The following is a 21621-nucleotide window of genomic DNA, read 5'->3' on the forward strand; positions in this document are numbered from 1 at the left end:
TTTCTAGTGAGGGTGAAAAAGCTTTGCTAGCGATCGTTTACGAATTGATTGAAAAGGATGTGATTGAAGAAACACGAGGCAACGTTTGCAATAGTCCTGTTCTGCCTGTTTTAAAACGAACTGACCCTTCCCAGCCACCTGTGTATAGATTCGTGATTGATCTGAGAGAGGTGAATAAAATAGTTGTGCCACAGTTCCCAGTTGTCCCCGACATTACCACATTATTGACTATGATTCGAGCATCTGCCTCTTGGTTTTCGGTGATTGACCTGACGAATGCCTTCTTCAGCATCCTGATTGCTGAGGAGAGCAGGGATATTTTTTCCTTCAGTTTAGGAGGTTGCAGCTTCCGCTTTAAACGCGCTCCTCAGGGCTACTGTGAAAGTCCATCAATATACAGTCAAGCTCTAAAAACACAGCTTGATACGATTGTTTTACCTGAAGGTGCTATTCTTGTACAGTATGTGGATGATTTACTCATTGCTGCAGACACTGAGGAAATTTGTAAAAAGGCCACGCTGTCATTGTTGTGTCATCTGTGTGATCTTCATCACAAGGTGTCACTTTCCAAACTGCAATATTGCCGACAAGAAGTGACCTACCTAGGTCACCTCTTATCGAAGGAGGGAAGGAAACTGACCCCAGAAAGAATTCAGGCAATAGCGAAATTGAATGTGCCAAGAACACAGAGAGAAGTGCGTGCTTTCTTGGGCATTACATCGTACTGTAGACAATGGATTCCAAATTTTTCGTTATTAGCCAAACCTTTGGTGGCGTTAACGTGTAAAAGTACACCCAATCCCATTCCTTGGTCTGAAGAGTGTCAGAAAAGTTTTCTCGAATTACGCACAGCATTGTGTTCGGCTCCTGTGTTAGGTACCCCCGACTACAGTAAACCTTTCACATTATATGTCCACGAGAAGGAGGGCTGTGCATTATCTGTGCTGACTCAGTTGTTTGGGGGTAGGCAGCGTCCATGTGCCTATTTTTCGTCGACCTTGGATCTGGTGGCAAAAGCATTACCGAGTTGTTTAAGAGCCACAGCAGCAGCAGCTGTCTCTATTCGACAGTCTGCTGGTCTAGTAATGAATAATACACTAAACGTGATGGTCCCACATGCAGTAGACACGTTGTTAAATAGAACCAAGACACAGCACTTAACTAGTGCTCGACTGTCCAGCTACGAATTGACACTGCTAGCGAGTCATGTGCACATAAAAAGATGCAGTACCTTAAACCTAGCTACATTGTTGCCAATTACAGAGGAATCAGATGTTTCAGAACAGCACAATTGTTTTCTCAGAACAGAGGAAGAGACGAAAGGGAGAATAGATCTATCCGATACTCCTCTTGCTGAATGTGATGGTACATTATGGGTGGATGGTTCATGCTTCAAGCTCCCGAGTGGTGACACGACTGCAGCATATGCCGTTACGACTTTGCATACAGTTGTTGAAGCTGCACGTGTCCCGCATGATTCAGCTCAGGCAGCAGAATTGATTGCACTCACGAGAGCATGTGTGTTGTCTAAAGGGATGAAAGTGACTATCTACACTGATAGTCAGTATGCATTTGGAGTGGCTCACAGTTTTGGACGATTGTGGAGAGAAGGTGGATTCCTGACTTCGCATGGAGCTAAGATTCAGCATGGTCAATTAATGAATGAGCTTCTTGAATCACTGACATTGCCCCTGCAAATGGCGATTGTGAAATGTAGTGCTCACAAGAAGGTGACTGATGATGTAGGTCGTGGAAATGCATTTGCTGATGAGATCGCGAAGGAAACGGCAAAGAATGTAATGAGCCGAATGTATGTTGCAGGCCCTGCAAGATGGACTGGTGATGTTGGAATGTGTGAAGACACAATAGAGAGTGTGAAGTTTATTCAAGCTGAGGCCACAGAGACAGAGTTGAGCACGTGGAGAGAAAGTACGGGTAGAATGGATGAAAATGGTTGCTGGGTTGAATTATCAGAGCATCAGAGATGGTTGTTACCCGATGCATATGTGCTTGCAGTGGTTACAATGGCTCATGGAATGGCTCATATCAGCGTGAAAGGGATTTGCGAGTTGTTGGCCCCAGTATGGAAGAATTCAGGGATTCCCAAGTGTGCAGAGAATGTTGTCAAGAATTGCATGGTATGTTTGAAACACAATCCTGGTAGGGGAACCCCAACTCCAGCTGGTCATTTTGCGCCTCCTACGTATCCGTTCGAGGTTTTGCAGCTAGATTTCATCCACATGGAGAGGTGCAACAACTTAAAATACGTACTCGTTGTTGTTTGTGCTTTCTCAAGATGGGTAGAAGCCTATCCCCTAAAAGACAATACTGCCTTGTCCACAGCAAAAGCCCTTGTGAAAGAGTACTTCCCCAGGTTTGGAATGCCTAGAATGGTCTGGTCTGATAATGGAAGTGAATTTGTGGGTCGTGTGATGAAGAGAGTGTGTGAAGGGCTAGGTATTCGGCAGAAGTTCCACGCTGCAAATCACCCCCAATCAGCTGGACTAGTAGAATGTTACAATGGCACTTTAAAACTTAAACTGGCCAAAATCCAAGCGAGCACAGGTCTTAAATGGCCTGATGCTCTACCCTTAGCACTCCTGTCCACTAGAATGACTGTGCATTCACGAGTGAAACTTAGTCCATATGAGATAGTTTTTGGCCGGCCAGCCAACATATGGGGAGTACCTAGACCCACCAAGTTCAGCGAGCTTGAACACCCTATTTTGCTTAATTATCTGTATGAATTGACGGCTAAATTGCGTGTTTTGCATCAACAGGTCCACAACACCCTGCCTCCGGTCTCTGAGACTCCGGGTCATGCCATTGACCCCGGTTCCTGGATTCTTGTCAGGAACTTCCAAAGAACGAAGAACGACCAGCCCAGGTGGACCGGGCCTCATCTCGTCCTTCTTTCTACAAGATCAGCTGTTCGGGTGGAGGGGAAGGCCAACTGGGTCCACGGGATCCATTGTAAGAAAATCCCTTTCCCTCTGCCCTATGAGAAGGGTGTCACTGACCCAGAACCTGATACCGTGTCACATGCCGTCCCTTTTAATGACTTGCATGTAGAAAGAACTGACTCTGAACAAGAAAATGAGAACATTTCGCACAAGGCTGTGCCACCATCCAAGCTATTGAACACTACAGAGACTGACCTTTTGTTCCAGGATCAGACAATACCTGGGAAACAACTATATAATTTGAGACCGAGAAAAACGAACTAATAAAACAATTTCTTCACAATTTGAGACTAAGATCCATGGACTAATAAAAGAGATATTTCTTTTCCCCCAAGTACTATTTTTGAAAGTGCAGCTCTCCCATCTAGGAAACTTGCTTATTTTTGTTTTTCGAACCGCCATCCGGGTTCTGCTGCTAGGGCCGCGGTTGATTAAAGTCTTTGGGGTGCAGCTGACGACGTTAGGTCGGTAGTTCTGGTTGGTCCAAGGGAGTTGCCCTAGACTGACAGAAGCATCCCTTAGCAGAGGCAACCTACCACCGCGGGCAGCACTTTAGAGAGGATGGAGTTTCCCGATGCGGAGAGACCTGCCAAACGAACGAACTTAAAGCACAAATTGTGCAACGTGATGACAAGGAAAAGCTTTATAATATTGTGTATTTCCATGCTATTCAGTGTAATGATATTTTTGATAAGTTATGTCTTATTTTCTTTTCATGTAACATTTGCACCCACTGCATCACCCATTCCTCCTCCCACTGTTTCCTCTCATTCTTTCCACCCTCTGCCTGACCACGAATCCAATAGGAGATTGGAGTTCATTTATTTATTTATTTATTTATATCATTTCTAAAGCGCGCTGTAACCCTACGGGCATCCTGGCGCTGAAAAATGCATCTGAGGGGCTGAGCAGTAAGGGCAGAAATGAGGGGAGAAGCTTTATGGAGGTGTGACATTAGGAAATAGCCAGGTCTTTATCCTTTTGCGGAAGAGCATCAGTTTGTTGGTTTTCCTAATTGACAGAGGAAGGCTATTCCAGAGGTGGGCTGCCGCTATGCTAACGGCTCTGCCCCCATGAGTGGCTTTCCTGATCCTGGGTATACTAAGGAGATTGGTGGATGAGGAACGGAGGGTCCGTGTAGGTTCATACCACTTGAATTTGGTCTGAAGGGGTTTAGGACCTAAGCCATGTGCAGCCTTGAAAACGGTACACAGGGATTTGAAATGGATCCTCTGCTGAATGGGCAACCAGTGCAACTCGGCCAGAGCAAGAGTGGTGGAAGATCGATGTCCTCGGGAGAGCACCATCTTTGCAGCTGCATTAATAACTCTTTTGTTCAGTTGTTACACCAACACCAACTTGTAATGAACACAACTAACTGTTGGGTGTGCGGGCTTATGCCTCACACAACGGATAAAGGTATCCCTTATCTAGTCCTGCCATTTAGTCGCAATGGTTCTGTATGGGCATATAGGACAATGTTCATATATGCACACGAAATCTACCCCCTGCGTTCTGTAACAGACAATCCTAGAAAAAGTGCTCTAGTCAAGGGTATAGTAGACATGATTAAGGAAGGTATTTCTTATGAGACTATCCCTAGAGATGAGACACGAGTCTACATAGGATGGAACATGACTGGATATGGAGCTACTCTGAGTGAGAAACAGCAAGCTAAGAGATCGTCCCCGATTTGGATTGTACCCCATCAGGGTCATCTGTGTCTGCAAGGTAATGGCACGAATCCCAGGGCTCAGTTAGGGAAGAGTGTATGTACTGAAACGTATGTTTTTGGATCTCAGACTTCCCCTGCGTTTTTAGCAGCTAAGGGTACCTATTTCATCTGCCACGATAGAGCCTATACATGGTTGCCCCCTGACTTTTCGGGCTCATGTTTTGTTTCCTTCCTGTTGCCTCCCACCTACACTGCAGCGGCAGACTACCACCGGACAAGGATAGTTAGAGGTGTTTTGAGTGAAGAAGACACTGCAGGTCAAGAATTTTGAGACTTTGCAAAAGGTTTTCTGCCGTTCTGGGGATCCATGGCTAACAGCAGGAACATTAGGCAATTGACAAGGGTAGTTGAGTCCACCGTGATTGAAACTGCTGGTGCCCTTAGTAACTTGACTGCTGAGCTCCAGTCGGATCGACTTATGACCCTTCAGAACAGGGTCGCTTTAGATGTCATACTTGCAGACTGAGGTGGGGTATGCAGATTGATCCAATCGAGTTGCTGCGTCTTCATCCCTGAAAACGCTCCAACAGTGTACCAGGCCATCTCCAAACTACATAAGATTTCCGAATCTATTCATGTGGATAAAGGAGATTGGTCGTTAATGGGTTGGTTCTGGGAACTGATATCCGCCTGGGGATGGAAAATTCTAATGGTCATTGGGATGGTCTTAGCCATTCTTTTCCTGTTCTGTCTGTGCATACAGTGTGCTCCTGCAATATGTGGCCTCTGTGTTACAACATGTGTAAGGAAGCCTGTGTCAAGAGATGAACTAAGTATTAGAATGATGTTACAGCAACATCTCAATGACTTTAGGAATGTGGATCTGGACTCAGATTAACATGAGGATAGATTAATTGCCTATGTAAGGGCAAAAGGAGGGTTTGTGGTTCTGAAGATTCTGGATTCATGTAATCGTTCTGGACTCGAGAATTAAAACCTCGTCGAAACATGACGAATTTGGTATCAAAAGACCGAGAATGACGAGCACACCATGTACATATATTTTCAGCATATTCGGGTGACGATTTCACCTCGAAATCGTCATTCACGTCCTGAACCCTTGACCTCCATTTATGTGTTGCCCTTTACATAGGCCTTAATCCAGCTGAATTCAATTCCACAAGGACACATACTCCTTAATCGACTTTCCTATGACCTGTGCAAGTTGGAACCATTGCCCCAGGCCGAACTCGTTAGGTCAGTTCCCCTCCCAGTGACCGAACAAGATAGCATCAGGGCATAAAACCATTTCAGCGCGCACACCTGCCGTATCTTGCTCCCATCTGTCTCTACTCTTTTTGCTTCACTTACTTTATGGTGGGGAGGTGCCTGTTTTATTGGGGGTCCACCGATATCTGATGAAGTGTTGGGCCTTGCCGGGTGATTTGTTGTGGGCAGCACGACGTGAAATATGTACATGTCATCATGACTCTGCTTTTCCTTTGTAACCAAAACCTGTAAATGATATATTGCAAATTCGAAGAATGTTTGCCTGAAGCCGAATATTCTGTATAAAGAGAGAAGCCTGACTTTGTAAATTCGAGCAGTCTCCTGAGAATATACTTCCCCGTGTGTTGTACTTCTAGGACACTTATTACCTTGGTTGCAGCCAATAAATCGATCTTTGACTTCACCTAGAAGACTCTGAGTTTCTGTGGTCTGGATCAGGAAGAACCCGAGGTCTCTGGGTGTACCCTGACACCGCTGGGTTACCGGTTCTGTGCCGGTTCTTAAAAACCCAGTACCTCATGTCAACCCTGGTGGGCCCGCTCTACTCACTGACCATCGAGACATCCTGAACATAGAGAGGCCAAGCCATATCACCTGAAGGACCTGAGGAAGTCTTCCCGGACCACACGATCCCTGGTGTATCTCGATATCAGCTGCAACCCCTGAGAGAAACTGCAATGCTGAAAATGACTGGTTGAGCAACCGTCCTGGGTTAGTGAAAGGCTGAGCAGAGGAGGGGGGGATCTTTTTTCCTAGTGACACCAGTCTAAACTCTCAGTGAAGAAACCAACGGCTGCCCAGGACTTTAGAGCTCCATCTGCTTTGTGGTTTCAACGTCAAAATAAAATATGCCTATGGAGAGGACATCGACTGCTGCAAAAGTTTGTGACAGAAAGGCCATGTTTTCTGTTGAGCTCACTTCTGTTGTCATCATCATTGCTACGATAGCTTGTGTTGTAGAGGAAGTGGCTCCGGTTTGACAAGCGTTGAATGCCATAACTCCAGCTCCCATTGAGCACCATTATTTCTCCCTTCCCTATCATGAGCAGCAGCATAGAATGTAATACATTCATTCAGATGTTGCACCACACCCATATGCTACAAACGTCACCAACTGTTGGGTGTGTGGAATAATGCCAGCTCATCAGAAAAAGGGAGAAACACCTTTCATTCCTCTGCCATTTGCACACAATGGCTCTTGTAAGGCTTGGTTCGCATTCCTGTGGGCTTCTGAAGTTTCTAATATCACCTATGCTGATCTAGAGAGATTGAATTTTCAGCTAAATAAAGTGTGTTACCCTGATGAGGAAGGAGATCCACAGGCAAAAGGAACTGTATGGGAGATGGAGAAGTATCGCTGAGGAAACTCCTCCATTCGCTTTGTTTTCCCAAACACCCGAACAGCTAAGGGAAATGGACCTCCTGTTATAGCCGTTACTAGAGCCCGTGCAGACTTGTCTGTGAACAGTGTTGGAAATATTCCTGTGGGGAAGAGTGACTGTACCTTGGTACTGAACATTACTGGGGTGAATAAAAGTAGCTTTATGTCATCCCACAATACTTTCTTTATCTATGGGAATAAAGGATACTACCATCTACCCATTGGATGGTCAGGAACTTGCTATGTGTCTTTTTTGTTGCCACCTGTTTTTTTAGCTCCTGCATCCTATCACAGGAACTATAGACTGTTTAATATCAGTTCCAAGAACCGATATAAGAGGACAATAAATCATGATGAGGTGGACCAGGCTGACACTGCACTGCAGCAATATGTTGGCTTTAATTTGGGATTGTTCTTCTTTGTTGGTGCTGCCTTTAACAGTTGGAAAATCAGATGCTTGACACGTGTTGTAGAGGCTGTGACCAACCAGACAGCTATGGCACTTGGAAACATCACAGAAGACCTGCAAATAGCGAGAATTGTAGCGCTCCAAAACCGAATGGTCCTCACTGTTGTGTTGGCTGATCACGGTGGTGCACGTCTCATCATTGGGAGAAGTTGTTGTGTTTATAACCCTGATCACGCCCCTTCAGTTTTTGATGCAATCTCTAAACTGTATAAAATCGCTGCTGAGATTCACCCTGATACCGGAACGTAGACTTTAACCGGTTGGCTATGGACACTATTTGTTAACTGGGGCTGGAAACTATTGACGATTTTATGTATCTTCTTTGCGATCCTACTATCATGTTGATTATGTCTACAATGTGGTCCAGTGCTTTGTTCCCTCTGTATCACTGCTTGTATACCTACCAAACGCAACATTAAGAATGTAAACGCCCAATATGTATTGGACCAAGAAGTTAATCAAATGATGCTGATTGACATACAAGATGTTTTGTTTGTTCCTTCTAAATCATAGATGTCTTCAGCTAATGCTAAAAGGGTCGTCTGTGGAAACTTGGCAGAGATCATTGTTAGTATGAGCTGAATCCATTTTGTTTTTAGCATCCATTTTGGTTAAGCCATGTGTTTCCCCGTCTTCGCTGTTGCCTGCTTTTCTATTTTGCCTGAGTCATCATCTCCAGTTAGCTCATGCAGCATTGAGCCTGAGCACTGCGCTTGCTTAGAGGGGCTTTAGCTGTTAGGATGCACCTGTCATGTATTTAACTGTCAGGTTATTTTAACTGATGTCAGCAACATTGTAACTCCTCCCACTCTGTTGACTAAGCGATTCTCATATACCCTTGTATGTAAAAGTCTATTTGTGTGTACACTTGTACTGCCTCTTTTTGAACCTCCATGCTTACTCTGCACTTGCTATAGTATATAAGGCCCATGGTGTCTGTACTCCGTGTGCTGCCTCATACAATGCCTGAGGGTTCTGTATCGATGTAGTTCCACTCATGAGTCCTAATAAACTACTTTCTTGATATTACAGCCTCCGTGCCAATCTCTACTTTGTCAGTCTAAAAGACCAGTGCGCAAAAGGATGAACCCCTGCACCAGGTGAGCCCCTGAAAAGGCTCACCCCCACAAAACATGTTTAGCTTTGGCAACCTCGGAGACCTGATGTTTCAATATCAAGTCAGGATTAAAAAATGACTACCAAGTTCTTTATTTCTAAATAATTGGCAAAATCTAAAGATCAAGAAATGGTGCTCTCTTATTAGCATCAAAGATGACGATTTCAGTTTTTCCTTCATTCATTTTAATGTATTAATTTTTAGTTGTTTCACTGCTAATAAATTATGGACTCCAATAAAACACGAATGAAGTGCGATAAAGGAATCCATTGCACTAGTAATGCGCAGATACAATCTAGCACAATCAGGATCAAATGACAATATTAAAATAAGTGCTGCCAGTGTCAAGGAAGATTAGGTACATGCTCTTTTCACAATTTCCTCTGGAGTAGGTGAATCTTTAGGTAGAACTGTATGACCATATGGCCAGACTAGATAAAAGGTACACATTCAATAGGCAAAGAATTATGCTTTTGCAATTATTACGTAAGGCATATGTTCCCTTGAATGTGTGTGGGCTTTTAACAATTGTAGGAAGGTGAGTTCATTGCAAGAGGCAATGTGAAGGTAATAATAATAATAATAATGATAAATGATTATTTAGGCTCCAAAATAATTTGAAGATACTTCCAACCTATGTTAAAAACTGACTAGGGTAGTCGGGTAACCAAAGAGCTCATGGGCCTTATTGTTGAAGGCAATTGATTAAGCATTTGGGGGACACTGTCATAGAAATCCCCATTCGCACAACTCCTAAACAGAGGAGTACTGGAGTAGGGTGACCAGATTCTGAAAACAAAAAACCGGGACAAGCCATAGACACAGAAGTAAGACTACAGTTTGCAGCAACCTTCAACATAAAAGTAGGACTATTTGACACCTGTCATTGACATAGAAAAGGGACTACAATGACAGCTGCCTCCACAAACACATATGAAGAATTAGACGTCAAATCAGATGTCTTTAATTGGCTGTAAACTTTTTTCCATTTTACCAGACTTTGCCTCAACATCTCCTGTAGTTGGTGACCACCCTTGCCTTGAAACTCCAGTATGTATTCCTATTAAATAAAGCAACATACATATGTAGTAGTCATCAAAATCAGGCACTGCTGTATGTAAAATACTCCTCCCCACATCCTAGTCTACTTTACACACCATGCTACCTCAGTTTGGACCCATCCATATGCAAATCAGTATGTCACTGGAACCAAGTTATACCTGGTTTTTGAGCTCTAACTAGGGCAAAACCAGTTCTGGGTTGCTTATGTTCTGGTTCAGGGAGCACAAAGCCTGGCAGGCTGGCTGGACTGATCCCATTGGAGCAGTGTCAAGACTCCCATCCATCACTTTTTGCGTACTTTAAGAAAACAAATTGACCATGATATCCCTTTTCATATTAAAGAGAGATTCTTGCATATGAAGGAAGGCAGGAGGAGGTTCGACTGTCACAAATGCAAATAGACAGCCCAAGTCTTCCTGAGCTTGAAAGTGACTGCCTGATCTTTATATAGGCACCAAGGGCCATATGTATCATAGTTCCGTTTTGCAAATTCTAAATAGCGATTTTTAAGGAATCGCTATTTAGAAATCGCAAAATGGTATGTATGTAGGAAATCGCTTCTTTTTAGCGATTCCTTAACATTCCTAAATTGCGATTAGCAAATTGCTAATCGCAAATTTCCCATTCATTTCTATGGGCCAGGAGGCCCATCGGAATGAAGGGGAAATTTGCGATTAGCAATTTGCTAATCGCAATTTAGGAATATTTTCAAGGGTGCAGGTGTGTCTCAAGAACACCCTGCTGCACCCCTGAAAATGACATGTGGGGGCACAAGGCGCACATACATGCCCTAAGGGCATGTATGAGCGTCATATGGCACCTTTGGATTTAAAAAAAATTGTTTTTTTTAAAGAATTCGCAACTTACCACCAACTAGAAGTTGGTGGTAATTTGCGAATCCTTATGGGCATTTTTGAATTATTTTTTCTTTGATACATTGCATTTAAGGAATTGCAAAATTTGCGATTCCTTAAGTGCAATCGCAAAATAAGGAATGGCAATTTTTGCGATTCCTTATTTTGCAGCCAAAATGTTTCATACATACCATTTAGCAAATTAGCATTCGCAAATTTCGGCCTTTGCGAATGCAAATTTGCTTGATACATATGGCCCCGTATCTCCCTGGAAATGGGTCCAGTTTCCCTGTGTGTCTGTGGAATTAACATACTTTTCTTTAGGACTTCTACCTTGTAGTGATGCGCAGAAGTGTCCTGGAGTGTAATGACATTTCTTTAGTGTCCTGACCAGCCAACTCACAGTGCATGGCAGTAGAGTGATAACGTAGAAATAATATACCGATGTAGAAACCTTGAGTGATTGAACCCAAACAAAATAAAAACATACATTTGGGACACATTTACATGCTGTACATATTTAAACTTGTGAGTCAGTGGGAGATATGGCAACTGATAGTAAATAGATGTGGGCTTTGGGTTCATCATTTTCAAGACTTAGGTTAGTTTATAGAGAATGCTTAAAAAACAGATGGGAAAAACTGTCTCAGAGCTGTATGGTATATTTTCCGTTCTCTATTTCAAAGTACGATGAAGGTGCAAAATCTTCAGGACGTAAAAAGTCCCTTAGGAACATTTTGGATGAGGGATCAATCCCCACCAAGCAAGCCCCATAACATCTCATGAGTCCATCCTAGAAATTGTTAAGTTTCTTTTTTCCTCCAGTGGACACCCCATAAATATATCCTCCGTCACCTCTAAATCAGTCAGTGTCTGAGGGACTGACAACCCTCAGTCACTCAAAAATCCATGACCTCTATCACACTTACCTCATTCTCATCAATCACTCACACGCACCTCCGACATGTGCCCATGACATTTTAAACAAATGGTCATTGTATTTTCTGGGGAGGGGTGGAAATAAAGAGAAAGTGTCCTATAGGCATTTGAATACTCAATGTGTGAGTCTTGTGTGCCTGATCAAGGATCAAATTCCTGGCTGCTCTGATGTGGAGTCTGGGTCCTGAGTTGCTAGTGCTGTTAGGGCTGGGGATGGTCATCCAGGATGGTTCCACTCCAGGCCCCTTTCACTTTTCGCAGCTGCTTGATTCAGATGCAGTTCGCAGCTCCGTTAAAGGGCAGAGCAGGATCAGGCATTTGGCTGGCTGGATCTTGCTGCGGTGACCTCTGACTCCCGGTCACTGGTGGTTCCAAGGCGTTCTTATGTCCCGATGGCTGGCAAAATGACATTGCTGCATTGTAGAAAGAAAGGAGACCTGGGGAGGAAATGTCTCTCTTCAAAGGATTTGCCTTTCTATTAAAACAATCACCTATTTCATGTAACACCGTAACTTGTGCAGCATTGGAACAAGAGTATGCGCACATCTATTTTACACCAGTGCGCATACTCAACACAGACACTAGAGAAAAACAAGGACGTTTATTTAAATAACACAGGCACTAGCCAAAAACCAGGACATTTCTTCAATTTGGAGAAAAGTGTCGGGACACCTGGACACTTCTCTAAAATTCTGGACCGTCCGGGGAAATCCGGGACGTCTGGTCACCCTATACTGGGGGTCTAGTTTCAGTTTGAAGCTGTCCCAAACTATGGCCTATTATTGCCTTTCCCTTCCTTCATATCTTCCCTAAGTATTCTATAACTAATGGATATATGATCACAAGAACAATGTTCATCACACTACTGAGCCAGGATTCTATTAGCTGGGCTATGTATAAGATTAGTTTAAGATGCACCGCAGACAGCATATGAAGTAAACAGAAGAATTCATTCTATGAATATCACTGCTTGAGTAGATACTTCAAAGATGATCTGCTATTGTGTGTTTAGGTTTAGGGGGACCAATGCCATTTGAGGTAAACTGAAATTATAGTTGTAATGGAGTGGTTAATTAATGTATTTGGTAAACATATTTAAACATTTCACTTCCGGGTACAAATGACAGCCAGTGGCCTCGTGTGGAAATTTGACCAAACCGCATCATTAACCTCAGTTGCAGAATTCATCCTAAAACGTTATAGTATTGTGCACAAATAAAAATATTTTGACCAGATTGAGTGGTGAATCCAATTGTTATCCCTTTGTTTACGTTTGTCTGTCCTAACCGTGGAAAGACTACATCTTGTTATAACTCACTTTGGTCACCAGCTTCCTAATTAAGTGGGGTGTGCGCACACAAGTGTTTCTCTTTCTCTCTCTATCTCGAAAGTAAGTTTAAACAAGCATTTGCAATGCAATAGGTCTCGCATTAGGAAAGTTTGAGCTATTGGTATTGTAAATGACAAATTTTGTATTTATGTGTTGGTTTTGAAAATAGCTAAATTAATAGCTTTGTCATTTACAATTGCAATAGTTTTAACTTTTGCAAATGTGACACCTATAGCATTTGTAATGCAATATGTGTTGTATTTACGTGCACGTGCACGTTGCTTCTTCTAGGTGGGAATACAAATTTAACCCTGGGCAAAAGCATTTAAACACGGGAAACCATTGCCGTGCCGTTTCGCGTGACTCAGTCATGGCTGTTACCACCTCCATCTTGTGTTTTCAAGGTTTAGTTTGCCGGGAAATAAGGCGCGTGCGCACAAAAAATAAAAGGCGAGTTAAAACTAAAGGGGGCGGAGCGGCAGCGTGACAGCTGCATCAACGATGATGGCGGCTTACCCTAGGCAGGCGGGGTTTCACTGCGCACGCGCATCGCCAGTGGGCGTGGTCTGCGTGGCCGCTGTTGCTGTGGCCTCGTCGCGCGCGGCCGCTGTTTTTCGTTTTGGTGCGGAGGGAGGCCCGGAGACAGGGTTGAGGGCCCCAAAATGGCGGACGGAGAACTGAACGTGGACAGCCTCATCACCCGGCTGCTGGAGGGTGAGTCACAGATGTTAGTGCACGGGGGCTTTACGGGGTGGGAGGAGGGTGGCACAGAAGGGTGTAGGCCGCGGTGGAGATCTGCAGGGGGAGGACGTGTACTGTGTGCTCTAAGGCGGATAGAAGAGGGGATCCACGGAAGAGTGGACGAATTCCCCGGGCTCTTAAATGCATTTGACTGTTACAGACTTTCTAGTTTTGATTCTGCAGTTAATTGTAATTGCATTCACCTCAGTTATCATAGCTTTTTCGACCTTCACGCCCACATTCTCCACAATGCGCTCCGGATCTTTGACAGCCGAAAAATTATGTTTCTCATAAGTTACAGGTTCTAGGTAGACGTTTGCCTGGAAGATCGAACGACGGGCGGTAGAGAATTAGTTTTACTTTGTAACTCTTTGGGATGTGAAGAGTGGCACTTGGAATCCGCGGAGACTGTTGGTATCTGGAAGATGTCGGGAGCTTTAGACATTTAGGGGGATACAAGGAAGGGTTGGGAATAGGGGAGTGAATTGTGTTAACTTGGGAGGTGTGGGCAGGGACATCTGACACCGAGCTAACGTGTAGTGCAAATAGTTGGGAGTTGGTGTGTGTAGGGGGCAGGAATTGTGGGATTGTGTCGGGAGACGTGTTGAGGCGAGAAGTTTGGATGTTAGCCCCCTATGGGGAATGGAAGAACGTGGGGGTACAGAGAAAAAAAGTAGAGGCATCGCAGTGTTGTGTGTGTGTGTGTGTGTGTGTGTGTATGTGTGCGTGCGTGCATGCAGAGGGGTGGGGGCTGGCTGTGTCTGTGTGTGTGCGCCGTTAATGCATGCGAGCGAAGCGAAAGCAGGGGCTGTGAGTTCGTCTGCGCAAGCGCGGGTCAGAAGCGTGCTCCCGCGGTCAAAACTGAGACTGCAAAAGCGCACGTCTGACTCGTGTCTACATTCCCGAAAACGGCTCACAATAGTTGTCGAAGCAGACAGCAATAAATGCTTCGCATTGAATGCAGGTCTGCTCGACCTAAAAATGAGAAAGGGTTGCTTGTAAAATAGCAGAACTTTCCTTTTTTATGTATTTTGATAGTGAACACATAAATAGTGTAAGATTCTCTTTAACCGCACTAGACTACATACATGTAAGATTAATTGGATGTGTGCCAAAATTAATAATATAATAATCATTATGTCAATGAATATCAGATGCCAGACTCAAGTCTCTTCAACCACATGCTGGAGCCATTTTCATTAGTCATGCAGCTTCACAGATGTTCATGGCTCGTTACAACGACGCTGGGCATGTGTTCAGCACTTTTACAGAGGCGTTTCCTGTTCCCTAACTAAGGTAATTTTACCAAGCAATACACTAAACATAGAACTTAACCAAAATAGGTAAAATACAAATATTGGATATTGGTCGACAGAACTATTTTTTAAGTGATTGTTCGTTGTTAAAGATGTTCGACACCATTCTTAAAGGCACTGGTAATGAAAACGTGACAGGTCGTTGCTGCTTCTAAGTCCAGCACCCCTGTAGTTTAAAAAGTAACACATTCATACAGAACCACCAGTATTAGACAAATGTTACTGTTTAATGAATATCCAACTAATACACTTCAAAGTTTAATGCTGACTGTACCCATAGTGTAATTTCACCAAAATGGAAAACAATTGTTAAAAATCAGTGGCACAGTCATACTTCTCGGAAATCAATGGGTTTTCACATTTTCAAAATAAAATGCTCTATTCCCACTCCTCCGGTACAGTCGGCATTTGAGATTCCTGAAAATGTACTGCAAAAACAAAACTCAAGAGTTTTTTTTTCTATATCTCTTTTCAAACGGGTGAAGTGAGGAGAACTGTTGCTTCTGTTTGTGGAGCATGCTGGGAGTTGAAGGATGTAAACAAACACAGCGGCGGCCATCTTTTTTTTCCTCATGGAAAGAGTTACAAAAATTCGGTATAATGACACGTTCTTGGTGTTGCAGGTAAGAGAAATGTCCATGTACAGCAAATGAACTACATCAGAACATTGTCGCCATATGAAATAAAGTCTTACATGTTTTTCACATTTGTATTGCACAGTTAATTTTAGAACTGGCTATGCTCACATTACCTTCTCACATAATTTAATTTCCTTTTTCGTATCTTTTTTAATTTTGTTTTAACAAAGCTCATACATAGGAAATTATCTGGATAACTGCTACTTTTTCTCCAATACGTGGGCACTCATAATCGTTTGTAAACTACCTGAGTCCACTCCAGAAATTCGGGTTTTGCAAAAAACATGTGTTCTTCCAATAGCACCGGAATCGAGACGTCAAGTCTTCAGTTTGATGGTCCTCTGCATTGTGAGTGACAACTCCTTCTCTATCTTCAGGTCCTTAGCACTGCTTTCCTGGATCTAACACAACTTCACCCTACTGGACGGGAAACGACCTGGTACTTTTTAATCCCATCTACTACACAAAACCCTCAACACATCTCCCATGACTTCTAGGTAGACATATATTTTGTTTTCTTTCCTGCATATTTTAAGCTTAAGATTTTAGAGGGATGGTTATATTTATCCCCCGTTTCCACCAGTTTTTAATGAGAAAACTTGTGTTATTGAAGCTAAGATACAAGACAGGCTTACTTATTAGGCACGCAGCCTTCATTGTTTTACATAACAGTGGTTGATGTTGCACATTCTTTTAGATGATGGATGATACTCCATTTACAGACTTCAAAAGGATGGAAGGCTGAGTTGACCAGGCCAGAATTTGGATTCCTGACCAGCGGATCAGAATGAATGTCAGTGGTGAGTGTTGAACTCACCGAGCCATTTACTATGTCTGTTTGCTGATGATTACAACATTACTCTGACACTCTATATAAGTGTATGTTGTATCGCGAATGTCCCACTTCACATCAATTATTTCTAAGTCTTTGTTTCTATGGGTTTAACAGGGCTCAAAAGTCAACATGAAGGCCACTGCCTGCTAAATTTGACAATCTAACACCAAATGTCCTGGCCCTATATTAACCGCCCTGCTCAAAATTCACACTTTTGACATGATACTGCTATTCGACCAGAGGTACAGCAGTGCTTCTTCTCTTAGAAGATGGCAAGAAAAAATATATTGTTGTAGTCATTCATTGCCATGCAATTATTAGGGCAGTCTGAGAATGACACAGCACTGCAATGTCGGTCATTGATAACATTTAGAAGCTTCCAGGGAAGAGAACCATAGGTTATCTCCACTTCGGTCACTTACTGTGGTGGCAACCCAAGTGTGCCATATCTTGAGTCACTTTTTAAGCACCTTGGAAACATGAACAACTGTAAACAAGTCCTAGTGAACCAGAAATTAGTCTTTTTAAGAAACTGTCTTTCTTTCAAATGTGAGCAAATTCTGTGACAAAGATGAATGTTCTGGGGTTATAACGATTAACAAATTTCATCCAATCATTCCTACAAACTGAATAATCTGGTATTTTGCCTCTGTCCTTGGGCACAACACTGCCTAAGAGCTCGAAGAGGGCAAAGGGATTTCACACTGAAGCCTAACAGGACGTGACATCAGCAGTGGAGCCAACTTGTTGCAACAGGAACAAATCCAGGTAAGGGATATTTTCATCCTGTGGCATGCTCCAAAATGTTTCTGCCGCCATAAAAAACAAAGAAATACAGCTACCCAAATTATATGTAAAAGTAACGGAACTGAAGTCATGATTGGGAGGTTCGATCACTCCAGGAGCTGGGGCTTCAACAAGTTTGTATCTCCATAAAGACATTATGTTCATTTATTAACACCTGTATTATAAACCTGTCCAGTTAATTCACTGAAAACTTGAAGAACATAACCAGACTAAAAATAAATATCTTGGACATCCTATGGTAAATAATCAAAGAACTTAAACCTGAACAAAATACAGAAGAATGACATTCACGGAAATCATCAGAGGAAGGACAATCTTGATTTTGTACAACATAGATTACATTTGTCAGGACCATAACCATGTTCTCTCACCTTTTATCTGTAACTGGTTTGCAACATGTGACAACATCTGAACTGAGTAAACCTTGATGGGAACAGTTTTATTCAAATATTTTGAGTCGATCTGACCAGCATTTAGCTAGAACAGTCTCTGTCCTCGACAGGGAGTACCTAAAAGTCATCCTGTATTCGTAATCTATCTGATATGGTGTGCTAACTAGTTTATTAATACAGCAACATATGGCAGGAGCACCACTTTACAGACCCCATAAATCTTTTTTCAACCTCAAACTGAATAGCAAAAAATATAGCTATTTCCTTTCCACTCCTATGTCAAATCATGGAGAACAACTGTAGAACATAAGCCACCCTCATTCAAGGTGTTTAGATGCATTTTATGTCTGTAGCCCGTAGAGGGATGTTTTTTCTTATTCATATTAAAATTATTATTACATATTATGTGTTAAAGTTAACATTAATTTCATATTACTTAGATTGAGGCTCAGGCTACGTTCTTCATTCAAGCTCTATAGACTGAGGTTCTTGGATCACAATAAAAATATCTCATTAAGTAACATAAATACTGTGGGTCTGGAGCTGGTCTGGAACAGATGCCACCACGGCACCAGTCAGTAATCAGAAAGTGAGGACAAATAGCCTGCCCTAGCTTGTGTTCATTTCCATCAACAAAATTCTGAACCGTGAAGCTCTTTTCCGCCCATTTCACATTCTTCTGAAAATTGGTTACAATTTCAGGCCTTGACTACCATCTTCCCCAAGCAGTTTGGAGCATTGCTCTGGGAAGGGGATGTTTGTGCTCCAGGTTGACTGCGCTTCACCTGTACCCATGGGGCCAAATCCATTCTCGGTTCCTCACCTATAAAGGCTGCAATACATTTCTGAAGAGCTTATATAATAAGCTGCACAAATAAAATAAATGGGAGCCCCTCTCTTTGTAGTGAGCATGCTCCAACTACCAAGCAGTCATTATTGTAGGCTGTGGCTGATGGTGCCTAGATCTGGTGGGGTTCAACTTTCTACCAGGCAATAGAAACTAAGCAGACATGTATTAAGAATCTTTCCTTGGCACTCTCTCTTGCTAGGTGAAAAAATGGTTGGAACTTTCACGTTAGGCAGAGTCTTCGGATCTTCAGTGATGCAAATGTTTGTCGTACCAAATAATTCAAGATTTAAAAAATGGAACACAGATTGTAAACATATAGGGTGAGAACAAACCTTCAACAACACGACCAAAAAAGAAATTTTACACTTCAGCATTTTGTAATTAAAATCTACTATACTGTACTTGGGAAGGCTTCTGAGAAACAGGTCATTGGCAACTAGTGATGACATCACCAAAGGTCTTGTGCACGTGATATGTATGAGATGATGCCATCAGAGGTGTGGCATAGGTGGAACCTTGTAAAACTCACAAAACTGTTTTAAGTCAGAAAGACAGTAAGAGCTAAAAAGAAAGTGTCTGTTTATCCCCTACGAAGGGTCTACAAAGCTCCTTCCCTCCGCAGAAATCATCTGTCCATTGTTTAGATGTCCCAGGTTCAACACCTCCTGGGGAAGAGTTTGAGTCAGAGATGCAACAGGTCCATTTTATGGAAAAAAGTCAAGTGCACTCACTCAGTCCCCTATGCCACTCAAACGAGCCCAAAGAGGTTCTGGACCGATCCAAGGACCAGGTGCAATTTGCAGATATGTCTGGCATCTAAATGAGAGTTCTGCAAGAATATCTCACATCCCTTTCCTTCTTTGCTTTCTTGTTCTTGGAAAAGTGTCCTTTTTCTGCGAGGCCAAAAGTTGCCCCACACTTTCGGGCAATTTTATCATTTTGTGCAGAAGGAGAAGAAAGCTAATACGCCCAATCTCCCATATTGGTATCGCAGAGCCCTTTTCTAGAATGCCATTGCTTTTTTTTTAGTTTTCAAAAATGTTATCACAGGTTTTCTCCTGAATATTTGCAATTCTTTATCACTTCCCTTTGTTCTTTATTATTTTGACTCTTTTATTAATTGTTTCAGTTAAGAAGTTCCAGAAGACATCTCAGTACAGTGATTAAGCTTGGTTTCTTCCTGTGGCTGACCCTCAGAGCAGCATCCGATCCTGTCTCTGTGGGAAAGGGAAGGCTGTCGGCATGGAAGCGTGGACATATCAAAGAGGAGAGTGTCACAGGCACGGCCTTCAGAAGAAGAGCAGAAAGACTGACTGCCATCAAACCTCTACGGACTGTATTTGATTCATCTGTGCTCGCATCACTTGGATACTGTTGAGAATTTTCTTCTGATGACCTGCTAAAGTGACACCAACTCGTAAAATGTCCCTGCGGAAAGTAAAAAAAAAACAGAAATGCATTAATTTGGCCCTTTAGTTTTTAGTTGGATTTATCAATCAATTTTCAGCACAACAAATAAGTCAGACTTAAAATGAGATAATGGTTTACTTGTATGGGACTGAAGACGTGAGTACGGCTTGCTAAATATGAGCATTAGCATGCATTGATAAGCATAAAAGGATACAACAGGTTAAAAGTAACTACAGAAAGTTTCATTAGTGCCACCAGGCTTCAGTGGTACTGTTTATGGACGAGGTTAGACTCCAGGATTAATTAACCAATCTAGGTTAAATTGGCGCCATTTTCACGTCCAGAACTGACCCCTGTTGGGAGGCATCACCAAAGCACGAATGAGAACAAACAGCACTGAAAATACTCACATATGAAATACAAATACAAAACACAAGACCAGATGTAAGAATGGATGTGGAAATACAAGTGAACTGGCAAGCATGCTATATGTTCTGTGCATCTCCACCAACCAATAAGACAAGTCTTCCCGTTTGCTTAAGTAGGTCTGCCTAATAATAATATCCTGGGAAAAGAATGAATGGGACTGGCGTATCCCACAAAGTCGGGTCAACTGAGAAGCAAACAATATTTGGCAACTATATTTAGGGGAGTTTCCTACTTTGGTGTATGATCAGTGTAGAGTTCCTTAATTGTGTCAACATGATGCTTGGGAACAAGGAACCCTAGTGATATCTTGCCATTATCAGATAGAAGGGAACCAGGAGAATAACAAACACAAAAATGGTCAAAGTCAACAGAAAAACAGAGTAAACTAAAATTGTTTATGAGAAGTGTGTTGATAATAAACAAACAAAGAGTAAAATATGGTGATGCACGATAGATTAATTGGGCACCTAGGGCAGGCAAAACTCGCATAATAAGGACTACTGACAAAATATGTTGGAGTCTAAAGGCTCCCTCAGCTTGGCAAGCTCAATACTGACAACAATTGGTTGGAATTGTTTCCTCAGGACTTCCTTGACTTCAAAAAGTCACCTTTTCAAACGGAAGATCCCTCATTTGGAGGAATAAGTTAGAACAACAAGCAGTAAATAAATGTGTGTTTCTGCAGTCAAACTCTAAGAAGGCGTGTAAACTGGATAGTGAGTCAACTATACTCAAATTAATCAAATTCAATCACCTTTGCTAAAAGTGGAACTAGTGAAAGGCCCCTGAGGTAGACAACGTGGTTAAAAAGTCTGCTAGTCCAGGAATTTGCATGTTTTTTTCTCAAACGAGGACCTGAACAAAGAGCAATGGCGGACATACCACACAGAAAAAAAAAACAGTTTGTGAGCAAGCTGGAGCGCCAGGAGGGTTTTCACATGGTTTGTCTTATTGCCCTGGGGAAAAGAGTATTTCTGCATCTACATATAAAGAAGGCCAAGAGCTGTATGGCACTGTTTATCGAAGGGACAGAGGAAACCAGTGGTGACAGCTGCACATCTTCAAAGTCTACTTTACAATACTTCTCTACTGATAGACACAATATGCCATTCTGCAGGAATAT

At 42.6% G+C, this 21621-nt stretch overlaps 1 protein-coding gene across 6 annotated transcripts in view; it reads right to left on the reverse strand.

Moving 5' to 3' along the window:
• Nucleotides 1-15343: 15343 nt before the first annotated feature.
• The window catches only part of EPHB2 (EPH receptor B2), an 805310-nt gene continuing 799032 nt past the window's right edge, over nt 15344-21621 (reverse strand). For 4 of the 6 annotated variants that reach the window (XM_078643037.1, XM_078643039.1, XM_078643036.1 and 1 more), the window contains exon 16: nt 17517-20087. In XM_078643037.1, the coding sequence (XP_078499163.1) occupies nt 19979-20087 (109 nt within the window). In that variant the 3' untranslated portion in view covers nt 17517-19978. Of the gene's footprint in view, nt 20088-21621 lie in introns of all 6 variants that reach the window. The other 2 variants (XM_078643038.1, XM_078643040.1) reach the window with 1 other exon arrangement.

Source organism: Lissotriton helveticus, chromosome 5_1 (assembly GCF_964261635.1).
Source record: "Lissotriton helveticus chromosome 5_1, aLisHel1.1, whole genome shotgun sequence".
NCBI lineage: Eukaryota > Metazoa > Chordata > Amphibia > Caudata > Salamandridae > Lissotriton > Lissotriton helveticus.